Source organism: Epinephelus fuscoguttatus, linkage group LG11 (genome assembly GCF_011397635.1).
Source record: "Epinephelus fuscoguttatus linkage group LG11, E.fuscoguttatus.final_Chr_v1".
In the NCBI taxonomy this organism is placed as follows: Eukaryota; Metazoa; Chordata; class Actinopteri; order Perciformes; family Serranidae; genus Epinephelus; species Epinephelus fuscoguttatus.
The window spans coordinates 34,459,178-34,477,782 of NC_064762.1; the positions used below are offsets into that span (position 1 = coordinate 34,459,178).

An 18,605-nucleotide genomic window follows, 5' to 3' on the forward strand; every position below is an offset into this window, starting at 1 on the left:
ATACAATCCAGGCTGAAGCGCAGGCCGATGGCAGCAGCTCTCCATATTCCACTTATAGTTGTATAGTTTATCTTTCCAAAGACAGAAAAACCCCACAGTATTACATTTTACAAGCTGTAGTATTGTATCATGGTATTTAGGTGAAGCAATGTAGTTGTCAAGGCTACTGCTTTTCAAAACAAAAAATAAAATCTTATCCCTGCAGTCAAAGTGAGGTTTTTATTTCTGGAGTCAATCCTGTGTTCCTTTTCAAACTGCGCACAGTGCTTACTGATGAACTACAGTCACTTTAAATTGAACAAGTTGATCTCTCGATGGCTTTTATGTATAAAATATCAACTCTGTTAGTGACGACCTTTTTCACAGCAGACATTTTGACCTGTCGCGGCAGGAAAAGCACAGGTGTGGTAAATAAATTGATGGCTGCACTCCATTATCAACCTGTACTTTATCTGCTTCGATAACACATCATAAGACTCCGTATTACCATCAATGCACTGGGCTATTCCGAACAAATGAATACCTGCAGTGTCCTGCATTTAAATGCACAGAGGTTTCACAACACCTGCATGAAACAGCCATATTTCTTCTTTAATTTGTTCCATATAGTTTTAAGGAAGTGCCTCCACACACTACATGCCTGAATCCCCACAATGGAATCTCTAATACCCCTGCAGGATGTCATTACCTCACAGCATTAAACAAGCTCTCAGGTATTAGTGCCTATGACCTGCCTGTGTTCACCTCCTGACCTCACATCCAACTCTCTATTATCCGATGGTGTAGAGGCGACTACGATAAGACACCGCCTGCAGCCTTGACTCAGCTTTACAACCCGATGAGTCAATGATGAACAGAGGAAGGGCTTATCAGAGAAAGAGTCATGCTGGTTACTGTAGAACGCCAACGATATGAAATGCAAATTACAAATTTATGGCTGAACCAATCCCACGTTTTCTCTCCTGGTACAAAAAGTTAAACACAGGTTTTTGACTAATACTGAGTGCTGAATTCAGGGTTGGAAACTAGCACTAGCCACTAGCCAAAGGCTGGTGCTAGATTTTCTTTATTCACCTGCCCAAAAAACAATGGTAATCTAATGAGTGTCTGGTCGATTAAAGTTTATTCCAACCCCGGTGCTTTTCTTTTTCTCTTTTATGTTACCTTACACACTATCCTATGTATAAGGCATCATGAGGCTGTAACTATGTGTAACTTCCTTAATCACATTAGGTCAACAGTCATATCTGGCCAATACCCAGTCCCTGTCAAAATTGTATTGACAATTTTTTAACAACATTTTATAGTTACATTTTTATAACAGTGACAAAGACTGGATGTGGATTGGTCGCATCTGGCCACTACCTGATCCCTGTAAAAAGGTCACATTAGGCACCAAAACCAATCTAGAATGTGGGATCAGTGCATCACAACAGACTTCTTACTTTGTTTGACCAGCAACCAAAAAACCTTAGATATACATTTTAAAATGAGAAAGGAATAAAATTAAGCACCTCCTCATGCACGGTGGTGCCAACTTGCAGTGCTGCCATGGTGCCAGCACTGCTTGCATTCAATTTACTCCAATCAGACAGGCCAGAGTGATTAACCTTACTTTTAGGCAAATGTCAGTATTAAACACATTTCTATTATAATAAAACTTCACTGTCAAGTATTATCGTCGACTGGGAATTTGCCAGTTGGCTACTGTAGCAACAAATATTGACACTGCTGGCATAGTAGAAGAGAAATGTGAGAGCATATCTGTCCATCTTCCTGTTGCTGGTATATACATTGCATTCACACGTGCATTGCACCGTCACATGCCTGACAGTGTCAGTGTAAAGAAATAAAGCAGAATAGCAATCAGATTACATACAAGTGTGGAGTCTAAAAAAAGTTTGGCAGTGCACACACGGTGTTACAAATGGGGGGAGTAGCTTGGCCGCGAAGAGACGTTGAAATGTCACTACCGCGCTGAATGACGGTACCAGTGCGTTTAGATACATTAAGGGCAGGCTGTCTTCACCATAAAGACGACACTTGTCAAAATAAAATAAACAGCACCGCTGCTTTGCTGTGTTGTTTTGGGGGGGTGGGGAAGAGGAGGAGGAGGTGGGAGAGGGGAGGGGGGGAAGGGGGGGACCGTTGGTGAGTGAGTGAGTGCGTTACATGAAAACAAAAACACAGAGACACGGGTTATCGCTTCGGGGAGGTTCAAATCTAACGCCCCGTTTAACACACGACCAAGGTGTCTAGAGAAAATGCAGCCCACAGTCAGCTTCATGTCAGTATAAACAATAACGTTCACGGTTATCTTACCCGTCTTTGCGCTTAGCTTTATAAACGTGCCCGTAGGTGCCTCGACCCACTTTGCAACCTTCATATTCGAACAGATCTTCTACTCTCTCTCTCTCGGCCGCCAGCTTTGTTTTGAAGTCGTAATCCATTTTAACCCATAAATACGTCTTAATTTACAATAAAATAAAATATTAATTATTACATGCATTAATTAAATAATCTGGTCGTTTTATTCCCCCACCATTTCCTTGTTTGGGATTTTGGTCTGCTCCGCTTAATGTTCACTGGCTCGTTGACGTTTCTAATTGGCGCGCGGGGCTCGCTGGGTAAGGTAGTTCTTTGGAGCAGGCGCCGCGGCTCTCTGGCTCATGAGCGGAGATGTGGGAAACTACAACCCGCGTTTCTCGCTGCGGTTTGTTGCACTTTGCGTACTCATGAACGCTATGAACAGTGGTTTGTATATTTTCATAGTGCACAAGCAAGGCTGTTGGTCGGAAGTATGTGTTTGATAGTTTTTTATAGATATCTAAAAATATTTGCATGACCCCTGAACTGTTAATGACATTAATTTCATAGCATATGTACACATTATTATAAAGGTAATACAACAAATACATGTGGAAAAATATAAATAAAAGTTCCTCTGAAAATACTGTTTTGTTTTATTGTCAAATAAGGTTGAAATTAACACACGAAAATTGCTACTACCCCTTTGACTCCTTCATTTAATTATTTTTATAACAACGAATGGTAATTGCCAAAGCAAGATCTAACACAAATATTTGCCATGTCCTTTAAAAAAAAAGCTTGCTATATGGAGTAACTTTTAGAGGTATGCAGTTACAATAGCTAGTACAATGTAATGCTAAAAATATCACAAATTCACATTATAAATTTTCTCAACTGCAATCGGAATAACATGTTTAGTTTACAAATAGATATTTCCATTCCACGTGTGGTAATATTATTTATTTTGTAATTTTAATTCGGAGTCAAATTTGTGTGTTTATGTCAACACGGAGTAAAAATAAATAAATTAATACACGGTCATGCAACGATACAGACGTGACAGGAATAAATATCCTGGCGTGTAATCCATGCTTACAAGCAAACATATGTCAGAGAAGCACTTAGTATACATAGAAATCTGCCTAAGCATATTGAAGCTCTAAAATATATTTGTGCAATTAATAAGTAAAATAGTCCCACGTTTTCAAATAGGGATTTAAATGAACACCACCTACGGTCAAATATATATATAATATAAATCTTAAATGTAATTTAGGCTGCTGTGTTCTCATGTTAGTACAGAGCCAAGGCATGCTCTGTGCAGTCTGTAAAAAAAAAATATAACGTCACGTGAGGAAACCCTGTTTTTACAAAGAGTGATAAGGCTCTGAACCAATCACACAACAGAAGCCAGAGGGCTGTGATCTGATTGGCTCGACGCAAAACTGACGTAAGGGCTGCTTGCACATAAAGTCACCGCGCCATCTCCATACAGTGCTCTACACAGTATGGCCGGCGATATTAGCTAGCACTCGCTAACGGTATTCTCTGCTAAAGGGAAGACGGTAACTCAAGAAAATCAACACCAGGATTGCTTAAAGGACTGTACCTCAATAAATTATAACTGCTCGAAGAAGGATTAATTAAGTTGTAAACGTTACAACCGAAATTTAATATTTTTTTTGTTGGGAGTCTGTTGTCTCATGATGGAAGATAACGGTGCACATTTCTTCGAGGGGACCGAGAAGCTGTTGGAGGTGTGGTTCTCTCGACAGGATGAGACCAAAGGAACCGGGGACCTCCGTACCATCCCAAGGTTTGTGTCCTCTGAAATGTCTCGGGTGGCGTGTCAGTTCTCGGCAGCGTGTGGAAGCGTCGCCTCAAACGCCGGCCACATGCTTGGCTTCGTTTCCGCTATTCATTCCTGACATGTAACCAGCTTATATACGGTGAAATCTAGTTTTCCAGAGCTAATTTCCTCGCTGTTATAAACAGTTCAAACTCAGTTAGCAAGCTAGGTTGGGAAGCAAATTCTGACACAAGAGCCTACCACCAGGGAGCTAGCTAACACCGTGACTCGAAAATGACCACCTCCCCCTTTCCAACAGTGGCACTTCCAAGCTGAGTCATTCATTCTCCAGCGAGAAAATACATGGCAATTAACATTTTAGCATTATAGCTCAGGCGCTATGATAAGCGGTTGATGAATGGGTTATTATTTTAAGGCCGTCTATACAGCAAGTTGTCAGCCTGTTTGTAGCTAACAGCTTGCTAACTAGCTAGTTCACGGGACATAATTACGTTACACAAATATTCAACCGCCTTCTGTTTTCGTGCTCGTATGGCTGTATAATTCAAACGAGTCTTCAACTTACTTTCATTATTTGTCTGTTCACTTTGGGGCCGACATTAGGCGGGCTGAATCTTTTTTTCCTCCCCTATGGTGCGCACGCGTTTTATTTCCACCGCATTGGTGTTGGGACGTCGTTTGATTACATTACTTCAAAATGCTAACACATACTACGCTACTTGTTTTACATAGTTCAACGGGGTTTGACAAAAATGTGTTGTGTGTTTGTTTTGCTGCAAATGGGGAGGTTATTTCTTTCTGCGTCATTCAACAAGGATGGGGGCCTCACTGAAGATGTTAAGCATGTGGTCGCCCGTCGTCACCGCGTGTTGCAGCGACACTGGCAACCGACAGGACGCCCATAAAAGTCACTCACGCTACTTTATAGTCTACCGGGTGGCATTTGTTTTGCAATAAAACGAAAGGTAGTTGCAGGGAAGACTAGATCTCAAATGCTCCCTATCACAAATTCCAGCACTATGATTATACACTCTGAGTCACCAGGGACTATTATGGGTTATGATCCCATGACTGATGGGAATGTGATGATTTTAATGTTCAGCCCTCTCTGCAGACAGTCATTCACTTCCTGGCAGCCCCAAGACATGCTGTAGGTGCCACTGAAAATAACGTGTAGTCCAGGTTATGGTCACGTTCCCAGCCATGTAGCCACTCTCCTCCCAGCTCCTGTGATTGGTTAGAGGATCTTTCGAGTGTGATTTGCTTGGAGGCACTTGGTTGCATTCAAAGAAAAGGGTGTCTGGGCGATGGGACATTCCAAGAAATGGATGTGAATGGTTGGAAAAGGCTGTTGACCTTTTGTTGAGCACTATAAAATCCATTGTGCTTCACTGAGGAGCTTGTGCCAAGTAGAGCAAAGTCAGGATATATTAAATGGAGTTAGGTGGTTTGGCCAGGACTGGTGTTCATTCTTAAGTGTGAGCAACTGGATGTGTGTCAGTAGTGCTCACTGAATAATTTCCGATGACAACAGGTGATTAGAAATCATCACCCTAGATCCTGTTTCACCTACATTATCTGTTTAGTTCAGCAGATAAGTTTTTTTTTTTTTTTTTTTTTAGGGTTTATCCTTATTTGAAGATGCTTGACACTACATGTTATCGCAGTACTAAGTGAATGGCCCGTGGCAAGGTTCAAGGCTCAATCTGCTGGCGATATGAGTGACTTTTGTGGTCGTTAACCAGACCACAGAGGTCGGTTTAAGAAAAGTGTGTGTGGCCGGTTGGGTGAATGAGGACTGGCATTAATTTACAGCCAGAGGGCAGATTAACGGCTCAGAGGGACACTGTCAGTGGATCAGGCTCGCTGGACGTCAGCCAATGTCCAAATAAGTCCACAAGGGCATCTGATTCACAAATGTGGAGCTCGCTCACATTACCACCCCTGTCCTTCCTCAGGGCTCTACGACAGATTACAGTCTGCTTCTAGTGATTGTCAAGCAGCTACTCCTGAAGGCCAGATAAAGTTATCACTTCTGCTCACTTCAGAATGTGGCCTTCGCCATCCTCATGGCTCTGCAGCCAAGTGTTTGTCAAGGCATCTTGAATTTATCTAATGATATTTATTTTATGTTACCAGCCCTCTCTTTTGCTGTCCAATCTTTGGATTGTTTTGTTTTTGTTTATCGACCAAAGTAGCCAGTATTACAAGAATCTGTCACAGTGGTAAGACATGTCCGTCAGGTATGGATGGAAACTGTGGTAGTATCTTAATGCGGTCCATTTCCTAGAGACCGCTCTTTCTTTGAGGAAAATCTGATCCTGCTGAGCGACCAGAAATAGCCCACGGTGTACATTTCACACTGAAACGGGAGCTGACCCAGGTCTTCAGTAACGTTGTCCCCTTGGTATGAGGCTGGGAGGCCGACATGTTGGAACAGCTCTGATGTCATCAAGTCAAAACGAACTGAATCATCAAATTGTCTAACTGTCCTACCAGTGGGGTTTGTCCTTTGTTTTACCGGCTAAAAGGGCAGCCTGTTAAGTTGATTAAAACTCATAATAAACACACGATAAGGGCAAGACAAATTATACGAATTCTCTGTACTAGGTTTAAGTGTGGTACATTTTCCCTGGCAAATTTGTTCCACATAATCATAGTTTGACCCATAGAGGTCAAACACTCGAGAGGTCTGTAATTCTTCTCAGCCTGGCACAGTATTGGGCTTAATTCTACATAAGCTAATTGTAAGTTGAAAAAGCAAAGAGGCTATATGGTTTACTGTTGTCACAAACAGCAGCAGATGGTAAACATGTGCCAAGTCACAATTCACTATCAGATAACCCCTCTGGTTCTTATCCTGTACTGTAGTTTTAATGGCAGTGTGCTAAGATATCTGCACAATAATAAAAACAAGACATATCCTAATTGCACAGTGTATGGGCTGTGATGAATTGGGCAAAGTGTTGAGCAGTAGGCACACTGATCTGTCAGTGGTAGAGAAGGAAGATGGTTTAGGGCTGTGAAGTTAGCTTGTTGGCGTTTAGCCTGCTGCATGACCTGATTATTGCATCATGTTATTCTTTGTGGGGAGCAAATTAGATTTGGAGGCTCATAACATGCAGGCAGTGTAGCTGCTGGTGTTGTACAGTGTGTGGTTTATTCCTGGTATGAGACATTTTGTAGCACTGACACATTGTTTGTCTCTCAGTCATCTGTATGAACTCTTCCCAAAGCTTGGTGTGTGTGCTGCTTATCATGAGGTGTTTACGTGTCACTCAGCAGCTCAGGAGATGTCAGATGTTACAGTTGTGGTTTCATCCAAATGCTAGACAAGTTTTAAAGGTTCTGTATGCAACAATCAGAGCATTAAAATAGCATCAAACTACTGTTTGTTGTGTGAAGATAGTGGAGTAATGATGCCCTGAGTAGAGAGTGAGCCACCTCCATGTTGAGAACTGTGTGCAGACAACTCTGAATTTTGCATAGAGCCCCTTTAAGCAAGAGGCCGCTGGGTAAATGCATTTGCATGTCTGTCAGTGATTGTTATGCCGATATGCTCAAAGTGATATGGCAAGATTTTTTTAGTCTAATTTATCAAACAGCAGTAACATTTGATTTCACTGGTGCTTATATGTGTTATTCCCATGCAGTAATTGTTTTGGGTTGCTATGTGGATAAAGCAGGGCTGCCATGCAACATGGGTCACAAACCAGACTTGCAGAGGGGACTTGTAGTTATAGCGTGCTGTCCAGGTCAAAAAAAAATTACCTGGTCACTTGAATCCCCCAGAATTGTTGTATTTTTATTATTTTCTGCTAATATTTTGGTATTTCGGGTCAAGTAGAGGCTTGTAAGAGTAAGGCTTAATGTATTTGCTAAGTAGGGCTCGGCAATATATTGATGTTATGTTGATACTGTGAAATGAGACGAAATGGTGTCTTAGATTTTTGATGTCATATTATTGTAAGTGTCGCGTTTTCCTGGTTGTAAAGGCTGTATCATATTAAAGCAGGGATACTTAACTTGCTTCCTGGGTGCCACCTTTGCAAAATGACGGGAGTCTAGGGGCCAGTTTCTAGGAGCTGAGAACGCTGGGACTTAGCCTGGACCTGTGTCAGGGGTCCAGGGGATCCTGCCTTGCCACAATTCATTAACAAGCTCTTGTTTTTAAAGCTTTTTTATGCACTCTAGCTCCTTTTTATTCATTTTAAAGTACAGATAATAAATTCCAAGTGTGAGTAAACTGATTTTTATTGTGAATTCAGAAATGGGGGCACAATATCATAGCAGTAAAATAATGTACTTTTCTTAACTTGCAGACTCTTCTGGCTCTTCTATTTTTGCCGTTTACATAGTCATTATTTTACCATAACTGATGATTATTAATCAAAAACCTAACTGTCTAAGTACTTTGTGAAAGCACCAATAGTCAACACTACAATATCAACAGTGAGGTATTTGGCATAGAAAACTGTGATATTTGATTATCTCCATAGCAATGGTTGAAAACTATTTTGATATCTAGCTTTATTCCCCCCTCAGTTCTGTCATTCTGTTTTTTTAAAGGCAAGTTTAAAATGCATTAACAGCTTGATGAGAAGCTCTGTAATTTTACTAGTACTCAGCGGGTACATGACTAAATACTGTTCACACTTGCTTCCTGACCAGAGCTGTCACCACCTGTCAGAGGCTTGGTGCTGACTGTCTAGTTAGTCACTACTGAGGCACATTTCTAGTTCAGAGGTTTCCCCAGAAAAGATTCATGCAGCCCTGTCCATCTCTCAGGGGGTGAACTATGCAACATTGGCTGCTGGTAAATTCTCCATTGAGCGTTGTCGGCCTCTGTCCACCAGCCCATGCTGTGCTTTGCTTCCTACTGAAGGCTCTGAATGGGTCCAGGCCGCCCTTCCAAGGTTGTAATGAGAACGTGACGCAGCTGCATTTGCACTGCAGCTGTCTTTGAGTGGTGGTGGGAGTAGGAGGCGGTTCCTGTTGTCGTGGAGAGTGCTGGCCTGGCAGTGTCGCCTGCCACAGCCTATGATTTCAGTCTGAACTAGAGCCAACATCCGAGCAACCCAATTCCACAGTACCCTGCAGCTTTCCTGCACGTAGCCAGTGTTCTTATTCCTGTTAGTGTGAACCATTTCTTCTTTGGTGATTTCACACAGCAGGCTGTAATTGTAATAACCACCCTCCTTATGGACAGTGAATGAATCGAGTCAAATGAATAAATTTGCTGTATTTCAGTAGATAAACTACAGAGGGGTCTAGTCCAAATCTCTTTGAGATTGTTTGTTTGTTTCTTGATATTCCCCTGAATATCTGAATAAACTGACACTGAATCCCTCCCTCCCTGTTGTGACTTACCCTGCAGGGCATTGCTGTACACTGTATGCCTTCCTTTATAAAAACAGTCAAAACAACTCTGCTTCTTTTTCCCGTGTGTGGGGAAAATTCTAAATTTTCTTCACTGCCAAATTAAAAACAAATCAATTAAATATTTTTAATGTATGTCAGAGTGCTAATTGTTGCTTTTCATTCCTTTTTTTTCTAGGTTTGAGTGGGACAAACTTTTGGAGAATGTGCATTGTTTGATCGTGAGTGTGACAAAGTCTGACAAGCAGGAAGCTTATATACTCAGGTGAGTGCTGGGTCTTTATTTACAGTACGTCCTCTCTGTTTTACCACTGATTAGAAGGCAGGCAGGATTAGACAGCGGTCACCTGTAAGCCGCTTGCCATTGACAGCACAGTCTCTTGTTCAGGTGATGACATGCAGTCATGGGCACATGTATTACGTGCTGCACAGCCTTCACTGTATATGCTATAAGGACACCTTGCTTTAACACACTAAGGCTGATGGGCCTTCTGCTGTAGTAATGTTTAAGAATCAAACAAGTATAGCAAGTTAAAGAAATTGTCATGGCAACCAGGAAGTGTTTAACTCTTTGTTATCACGCTCAAAACCGCTGCAATCGTGTGATGAGATCTTGTTCCTCTCCTCCAGTTTAAACAGACTGCAATCAGTATACTACGAACTACATAAGCAGTGAAGTTGGAGTTGTGTTAATTTAAAGCAGCGTTGGAATCAGATGGGTGGGAATTCCCACATGGAGCCAAGTTATGCAACAACGCTTTTAAAATTGCTCAAGGGAACTGTGCTTGTAATTATGGGTGCCATGTGTTTCAAGTCTCTGAGACAAGTTGAAACAAACTTTACTAAGATCTTTGTTTACAAGTGATCTATCCATTTCCTGAAAATTCATGTTTTTACATGTGCATAAATGCTTAATGTTTGTAAGTGGGGATTTACCTCCTAATCTTGAAAATCTTGGCACCATGCATGACAAATTTAGCTGCACAGGAAAGGAAAAAAACAGTCCAACAACAAAACAAATGCTGGCAGTGTGTCCCTGTCTTGAATTAGGACTGTTACGTAAGCTTAGTGGTGATGAGTGCAGTATGAGTGGAAGGAGAATCACCAGTTAAAGGATGAGTTTGATATTTTCCAACTTGGACCCTATTTTATTTTTGTGTTAAGTAACTATTTTTGAAATCGGTCCAGTATTGAACAAGATGACGACAACAGCGAAACAAACTGCAATGTAAACACTTGGAGCATGCTCGCAACGTAAATGTACGACCATTAAAGTGCTTGTTTTTGCCACTGATGGGCTCAGATTATTATTACAAGTATCTGACAACAATATAGAAGGGATCTTTGTAGAGACAGACCTTTTTGTTAAAGAGCAAGATCCTTGTGTTTTGTTTTTTGTTTTTTTGTTTTTAACCAGAATCAGCCCTGAAGTCACCATCACCAAACCCACCAGACTCCATTCAAATAAAGAGTGATTTTATTATCTTAAAACGTACTTTATTGGAAGTTGATGGAAACAAACTCAAGACTCTCAAAAACCTACTTGGTTAGTCTTTTCACTGTTTCAACAATTACCAAGTCTGGTTTGGTTAGAATAAACCCTTAATTCACCCACTTGGATGCAGAAATATGCTGTCTGTATAAATGCTAAAATTAATGTTTTTTTAAATGGAGTCTGGTGGATTTGGCGATTGTGATTTCAGGGCTGTTTCAGGTTAAACAAAAAGGATATTACTCTTTAACAAAAAGGTTTATCTCTGTAGGGATCCTTTCCATGTCGTTATCTGAAACCCATAATAACAACCTGAGCCTGTCAATGGCAAAAACAAGCACTTATAGTGGCCCTATACTGACAGTGCAAACAGGCCCTGAATGGTAGTCTTGCAGCCTGTTTCGCCCCTGCCAGACCATTTTCAAAAAAATTTGTTCCCATTAGTCAGACACTCAAGCATGGGGAAATAGGTCCAGGGTGAAAAATACTAAACCTACTGTTTAATAATTACTTGCAGGGTTGGAAATTGGTACAAACCATCATCCTAATACTGCTAGATTTGTTTCACTCACCAGCTAAAAAATGTAAAAAGGCAATCTAAAAAGTTGATTTCCAACCCTGATCACTTGTATATGAAATTAAACAGCTGGAACAGATGTTTTACGCCTCTCTTGTACTTCTTTTTTCCCCTCAGTGAGAGTAGCATGTTTGTCTCCAAGAGACGTTTCATTTTGAAGACATGCGGAACCACCCTCTTACTGCAAGCACTGGTGCCTCTGCTGGAACTCGCCAGGGAGTACTGTGGTTTTGATGCCATCGAGGTAGGACACACACACAGCGTTTGAGTTCATGTAAAAACTGACATTCAGAAACTGAAAGTGAAAATTTTTGTAGCTTTTATCTGATGCCTGTGCCTCTTCATCTCTCACACTTTTTATATGCTTCTTTTTTGCAGAATTTCTTTTACTCCCGCAAGAACTTTATGAAGCCAACCCATCAAGAGTTCCCTCATCGAAACTTCCAGGAGGAAGTAGACTTTCTCAGCCAGATTTTCCCAAGTACGTAACACAGAATCTTAGCACTACCTGTCTTTGTTGTCTACCCTCTTTTTCCCACCTGAAAAAATGCTCTGAAAATAATGCGTTTTAGAGAAACCAAAATGGCACAGTGCCTCTAGCATATCTGTTGTTGTGTGACGAGGAGGGCAGAAGTTGCATCAGGCTCTAAAATTTGGGGGGGGGGGGGGGGGTGATGCATGCAATCCCATAGTTGGGATTGTGTCATGTGAATGGTAACCATAAGGGCAGCTAACAACAAAGCTCTTCCTTTTTGCTTCTTCCAGATGGTGCAGCCTACTGTATGGGACGTTTGAACTCCGACTGCTGGTAAGCATACCACTTTCCCATTCTTAACAATGTTGTTGACATCCATGGATCTTTTTGTAGTAGAAATTATTATGAATTATGCCCACTGATGTTATCCTTGAAATATGTTCTCATTTCTCTCTGCATAAAACACACCAAATAAATAATAATACTAGAAAATGAAAAGGCAGCCAAAGTCTGCAGCTGTTTGCCTTCTGTGTTGTAAAAACAGCAGGTCTGCTCTGTGGTTATTTCTGCTTGTGAGAACCTTCTCTGATGTTAAACTTAATAATGCTTTTTCCTGATTTTAATTAGAGCTTTAACAAAATGTTTGACTGCCGGTCACCCACAGGTACCTGTTTACCCTGGACTTACCAGAGTACTGGGAGAACAAGCATGCGGATCAGACGCTGGAAGTTTTGATGAGTGACCTCGATCCAGCCATTATGGACCAGTTCTACATGAAAGATGGTGTTTCTGCAAGTGAAGTCACTCGTGTAAGTCGAGGTTTCTTTATTTGTCTCAGCAGGCCTCTGCACACACACAGGCCCTCCAGTGTTGTTACAGGAACATGTTTAGACTTGTGCAGTGTTTGGTTAAGCCCGCAGTTAGACGTGTGCAGCCATGGAAGGTTAAAGCATTGTGTATGTTGATTTGCTGTTGACTGTTTCCTCTGTGTCTCGTTGCAGATGAGTGGAATTAGTGACCTGATACCAGGTTCTGTGATCGATGCCACAATGTTCAACCCTTGTGGATACTCAATGAATGGAATGAAGGCTGATGTGAGTGTCTCTTTTTTTCATCTGGGGCCTTTGTTGTGCCAGCCACTTAAAGGAATACTTTCAAAATGATAATTTGTATACCAATTACTCGCTATGTTGTCTCGTTGAATTTGAACATTCGTCGTGCATTGAGGTAATCGGGGTTCACATTTAACAGCAGCAAAACTGGATCAAACATCCATCCATTCTTCAGCCTAAAATGCCTGATTTTTATGGCAGCTTTTCTTTAAAAAAAATGCAATACACATTGATGTTTGTGTTTTGCAGTGAAATTGAGGGAGCAAAAGTGAAAATAGCAAAAATAGTTGCGATGTTCTGTGGGAAACACCGTAGGTTCTGAATCAGAGTCTATTTTTGATGGTGGTGGGGCAACAGCTGATCGCCACCAACGAGCTGTTGTTGCCGTTTGCAGCGCTGAAGGACCTTCTCTGTGAGCTGCTCTCTTACCGAGTTATTTAACAGTCCCATCAATCTCACACTGACACTGATACAGCTCCTCTCTGTCATTAAACCCATCAATAACTGTTGGGTTAGATGTGATGCTAACAGTTAGCCCTTAGCTCACACTCCTGCAGCAGTAGTGCAAACACAGCGAGAGGGCTCTACAGTGAAACAAGCTCTACAATGAAATGAGAATTTACCCACTGTTCACTGTGGAGGCATGCGAGAGAAAGTTTTGTTCATAAATGCAATGTGACACACAGCAAGTAACTGATTTTTCTGGCTGAAATCTTCCTCTAAACATTTCTGTAACGTGGCTCCACTTGTCGTCTTCTCCAGGGAACTTACTGGACCATCCACATCACCCCGGAGCCAGAGTTCTCCTACGTCAGCTTCGAAACCAACCTCTCCCAGACATCGTACGATGATCTGGTCAGTAAGGTGGTGGAGGTGTTCAAGCCAGGAAAATTTGTGACTACGCTTTTCGTCAATCAGGTGTGTTTTTAAAATCTAAGCTTGCTTTCATTCAGAAGGATTTTAATGAAGTGAAGTTGTCACTGAGTAAATTCTTTTTTTTTTTTTCTCCCTTTGTTTGCCCCCTCACAGAGCTCCAAATGTCGCAGTGTCTTTTCTCCTCCCCAGAAACTGGAGGGCTACAAGCGTCTTGACCGCCAGTTGGCTCAATTCAACGATTACAATTTTGTCTTCACAAGCTACGCCAAGAACCGCCAGCAGAACCAGCAGAGCTGAGGGTTGAGGATGAAGAAGAGGCGTAAAAAAGGCAGCCACTCGGGGCTCCCTCCCTGCAGCTGGCTTCAACCCGCAGTAGAAAGCTCATCCTTCACCTCCTCCGTCTTCCCTCCCCTCATCCTCCCCTTTTGCTGCTGTCGTTGTCCAGAATCCCCCGGTGCTGGCGCGGTTGCGAGCCCTACCTTAACCTCCAGTTTGAGTTGTTTGCATTGTTGTACCTGTGACTTAGATCTCTTGCATGAAAGCTCTTTTCTCTGTTTCGATATCCTAGCTCACTCTTGCTGTGATCTTGAAGTGCATGTAGAGGAATTAAACAAGCTCTGTTTGAGGCTGTCCACCTGTGCCCAGTACAACGGTCCCTTCCTGCAGGTCTCGCCCCTCATCCCTCACAGACAAGGCTTCCGCCCGCACTAGGCCAGGGCCCTGACATGCTCAGATCAGTCCGCCTCTTAATGATCATCATTCAGCTTGTCCGTTTTTAATTTAAACTTCAACCAAACCAGTCCATACTGAATTTGCTCTCTATTTTGATGATTGGTATTTATGAATCGCTACCAATTTTGAGTGCACTTTAAAACCCTGTGAAGTCATGGTACGAAAAGGCCAACCTTTTTGTCTAAAGTCATTGAATGTAGAAGTCGTTTTGGCCATTCTAATTGTTGTCGCAACGTCAGGACATGTTTCCTTTGAAAACAAACGCCATACTTGCTGTTTAATGTCGTGCTATCGGACAAAAGGTTTGCAGCTCATCGGTCAAGGTTAATGCACTTGAGCAAAAGGCGTCTGCTTTGCTGGGCTTCCGACTCCCACCAGCATTCATTCATCGGTCCTCCTCCACCTCGACAATCATGCAGTCCCCAAATAGACAGGCTTTTAAAGTTGTATGCCTGGAAAATATATGTGTATGAATCATTGAAGACATTGAACATGCGCACTTTGTTTCCCCCAAGCTTCTTCTTTTTTTTTTTTTTACAGCATGCTGTATCTATAGGAAGCCTCTGGGTCTTAAAATCCCCCCTAGTTATACTGAGCACTGCAGTTTCCACGTTCACCCGAAGTGGTTCAAACTGAATGTAGCACAGGCCGCGTAAAGCAGCCTCACGTCTTTCGAATGTATGCATCTCTAGAGAAAAGCCTGGACCGGGTTTGAGCTGAATGTATGACTCCAGCGGAGCACACAACGCCCCCACCCTCCTCTTCCCTCACACACACACACACACACGCAGAGAGCTCACAATGCCCTCTGCCGACCAGCCATTGTCCGGCTCGCAGCGGGTCTCCCCCTGCCAGAGTCAGACTGTCAGCTGGCCCCAGAACCGTGACATGACGAGAGGCGGCCCTCCTGGCTGCCGCGCTCTCTGAATGGGAAATAATGAATCAGACACTTTTGCTTAGTTGCCCAGCAAAGCATTTTTCTTTTTCCCGCATAATATCCATCCTCTCTCTGTCTCTTTCCGCCCCCATACAGAAATCTGTAAGCGCACAATAGAGGCCCACCAGTCTGAGCATGCCAGGGTGATCCCGGATCATTCCACATGTAACCGCTGCATAAAACTGCCATTTTATTAAATTTATTGTGCCCAGACATTTTTTGCAGTGAATTGGTCGAAAATGTGACTCCCCTAGCAGTTTTTCCCCCCTCCCTTTTTTTTTTTTTTTTTTTTTTTTTTTGTTTGGATCAATGCCCTTTGTTCATCGAGGGGCAAAATCCTGTGACACTATGGTGCATGTGACTACTAGTGCCGTGTTGCTTGACAGTGTAGTGTAGCGCCGTCTCTTCCTCCTTTTCGTTAGCGAGTCTGTGTGCTTCACTTTCCTCTTGTTTAACCAGCTGAAATTGTTTCCTGGTGTGTTTTGGATAGGTGGGGACTTTTTTTTTTTTCTTTTTAGGGGTCAGGTTAATTTGTATTAATCTCATTTCGAGTTGTGGGAAAGTGCTGAAAGCAGGTTGGGTTTCTTTATTTATTGCTTTGAGACTAATGTGGGTCTTCTCCGCCTGCCGTTCTGTTCAGTGGCGTTCACAAGCTTCTCCTGCCAGAGAATGCAGTTTCAGTTTTGAACTGGAGAAGACACAGCGGGAGTCCAACCTGCTTTCAGCCCTTTTGTGTATTTCAATTTGTTCTTTTGAAATATGTGCGGTGATTGCATCGACACCTCTAACGGCGCACTCATCACCTGAGGCTCTCTGTGAGCCATTTGGACCAGTAAATAAAGTTGGAAGAGTTAATGTAAGAACTAGTAGTGAAGTTGACACTTGGAATAGTTTCCCTCTAGTTTGTCCATCGTGGCTTTTGGAGTGGTTTAATTTTCTTTCCTGAGGACCAAACTCTGCTCTTACATGAACTGCTCCAACTCACTGTCAAATGTCCGAGGTGATCTGCCATGACTGTTACAGGTCCTTAATGCATTCACACAATTTAGGGATTTAAACTGCTCAAAAAATACTGTTGCAGTTTAACACTAACTGTTCTTGGATGAAGTACATTTTAGCCTTGTTGGTGTGGATCATTATGCTATTATTTTTTTTATACAGTGAACTCAAAATGCATTTTTGCAGTTGAATGGTGATAGGATTTTATACAAAATAACATTTTGTATTTTTGCTGCGGACCAATCTTTTTTTCTCTTCCCTTTTGTCCAAATGTTTGTTTTGTTGTGAAACCAGTTTGTTCTGAAGTTTATGGGATTACCTTTTCAAAGATGGTTTAAATTATGTTTTTGTTTTATTTTTCACTTTCCTTTCCTCTGTGAGTCTTTTCTCCAGAGGAAAGGAAAGTCTCCCCTGGGTCAGAGGGTGTGTTTGCAGGGTGTACTGAAGGAGAAACTTTGCTGTTCTAATTCTTTCTTTTGCTGTTCTTTGGATGGTCAAGATGTGCTAAATATATCTGTGCTACGAGCTTGATGCCTCAATAAAAAGATACTTATCTGTGCAGCTGCTGTGTTGTTTGTTTGTTTGAAGGCTTTGGATAAGATTGTTATCTAGAGGGAAGGATACACAATCAAAGGCCCAACTGGAAAAACATTAAAGGACCTCACATTGTAGACCATCAAAGACCATCAAACACTGTGGAAGCCATTATTGCAGTCACTCAGTAACCATTAAATAAAGGCAAAGAAAATACAGCTACTCTAAACGCCACTCTAATTTAAAGGTCGTCTCCATTCATTATCACCCTGAACAATAAGCCATTTGAGAAGACAGAGCCAGACATGCTAAGGTTTAGGAAGTTAAGAGATTATGCCAATAGTGAAGTGATCACCTCTTAAAGGGACAGTTCACCCCCAAATCAAAAATACATGTTTTCCTTTTACCTGTAGTGCTATTAATCAGTCTAGATTTTTTTCGGTGTGAGTTAACAAGCATCGAAGATATTGGTCATAAATATATCTGCCTTTTCTCTAATATAATGGAACTAGATGGTACGTGGCTTGTGGGGCTAAAAGCAGCAAAAAAAAGTGTGCATCTACTGCTAGCTCACCTAGCACCTAAGATACTAGATTACTACCGTCTTTGCTAGCACCACTGAGCTAGCTAACGTCACAGCTCAGCTGAGGAGGAGGACACTATTAGGCTAGTTTCATTACCATTCAGTTCAACTTTTTGACCTACAATAGGGAAATTTGCAGCAATCATGAGCCAAGTAGTCTACGACCACATAGCATAATAACAAAACATTCATTCATTCATTCATTCATTCATTTTCCATGACCGCTTATCCTCTTGAGGGTCGCAGGGGGGCTGGAGCCTATCCTAGCTGACATTGGGCAAGTAGCAGGGTACATCCTGGACAGGTTGCCAGACTAAAATATAACACAAGATCTCAATAAAAAATAATTTATCTTCAGTTCTAAAGTAAAGTTAAGTGCAGAAGTAACAATTATAAACCAGGTGACTGGACTCCAGTCACATGACTTGGACTCAAGTCAGACTCGAGTGAAAAATTTTGTGACTCTAGACTCAATAAAATTTTGAGACTTGCAATTCGACTTGAAGTGAAAATACTTGTTGCCTTCCCCTAAACGTAATGTAAAGTATATCCAGGTCGGTGACGTCAACACATCAGAGTGCTCTATTAATTACTTTTAGAATATCTCCACAAGGCTGCCATCCAAAAACGTACTTTATCTGCCTCTGCTTCATCACCATTGTGGCATGTTGACGAATCAGAGACTGTGTTGCACATGTGCGTAACAGAACAGATCCTAAAGGCTATGCTCAATGGAATAACATGACAGTCAGCACAACCTAGTGTAAGAAGATCTGTGCTGTTTGTGCA

General features: G+C 41.9%; 2 protein-coding genes across 2 annotated transcripts in view; one reads left to right on the forward strand and one right to left on the reverse strand.

Moving 5' to 3' along the window:
* Positions 1-2,580, reverse strand: part of cdk19 (cyclin-dependent kinase 19) — an 85,009-nt gene extending 82,429 nt beyond the window's left edge. Inside the window, exon 1 of the mRNA XM_049589878.1 lies at positions 2,323-2,580. Coding sequence (XP_049445835.1) covers positions 2,323-2,450 — 128 coding nt within the window. The 5' untranslated portion in view covers positions 2,451-2,580. The remainder of the gene's footprint in view (positions 1-2,322) is intronic.
* A 1,230-nt stretch (positions 2,581-3,810) lies between these two features.
* Positions 3,811-17,260, forward strand: amd1 (adenosylmethionine decarboxylase 1). The gene is made up of 9 exons (XM_049590062.1): positions 3,811-4,126; positions 9,678-9,764; positions 11,686-11,812; positions 11,947-12,049; positions 12,334-12,376; positions 12,708-12,852; positions 13,045-13,137; positions 13,918-14,073; positions 14,185-17,260. Exons 1-9 carry the CDS (start codon positions 4,014-4,016, stop codon positions 14,326-14,328), a joined length of 1,011 nt encoding a protein of 336 aa, XP_049446019.1. The 5' UTR covers positions 3,811-4,013; the 3' UTR covers positions 14,329-17,260.
* The last annotated feature ends 1,345 nt before the right edge of the window (positions 17,261-18,605 follow it).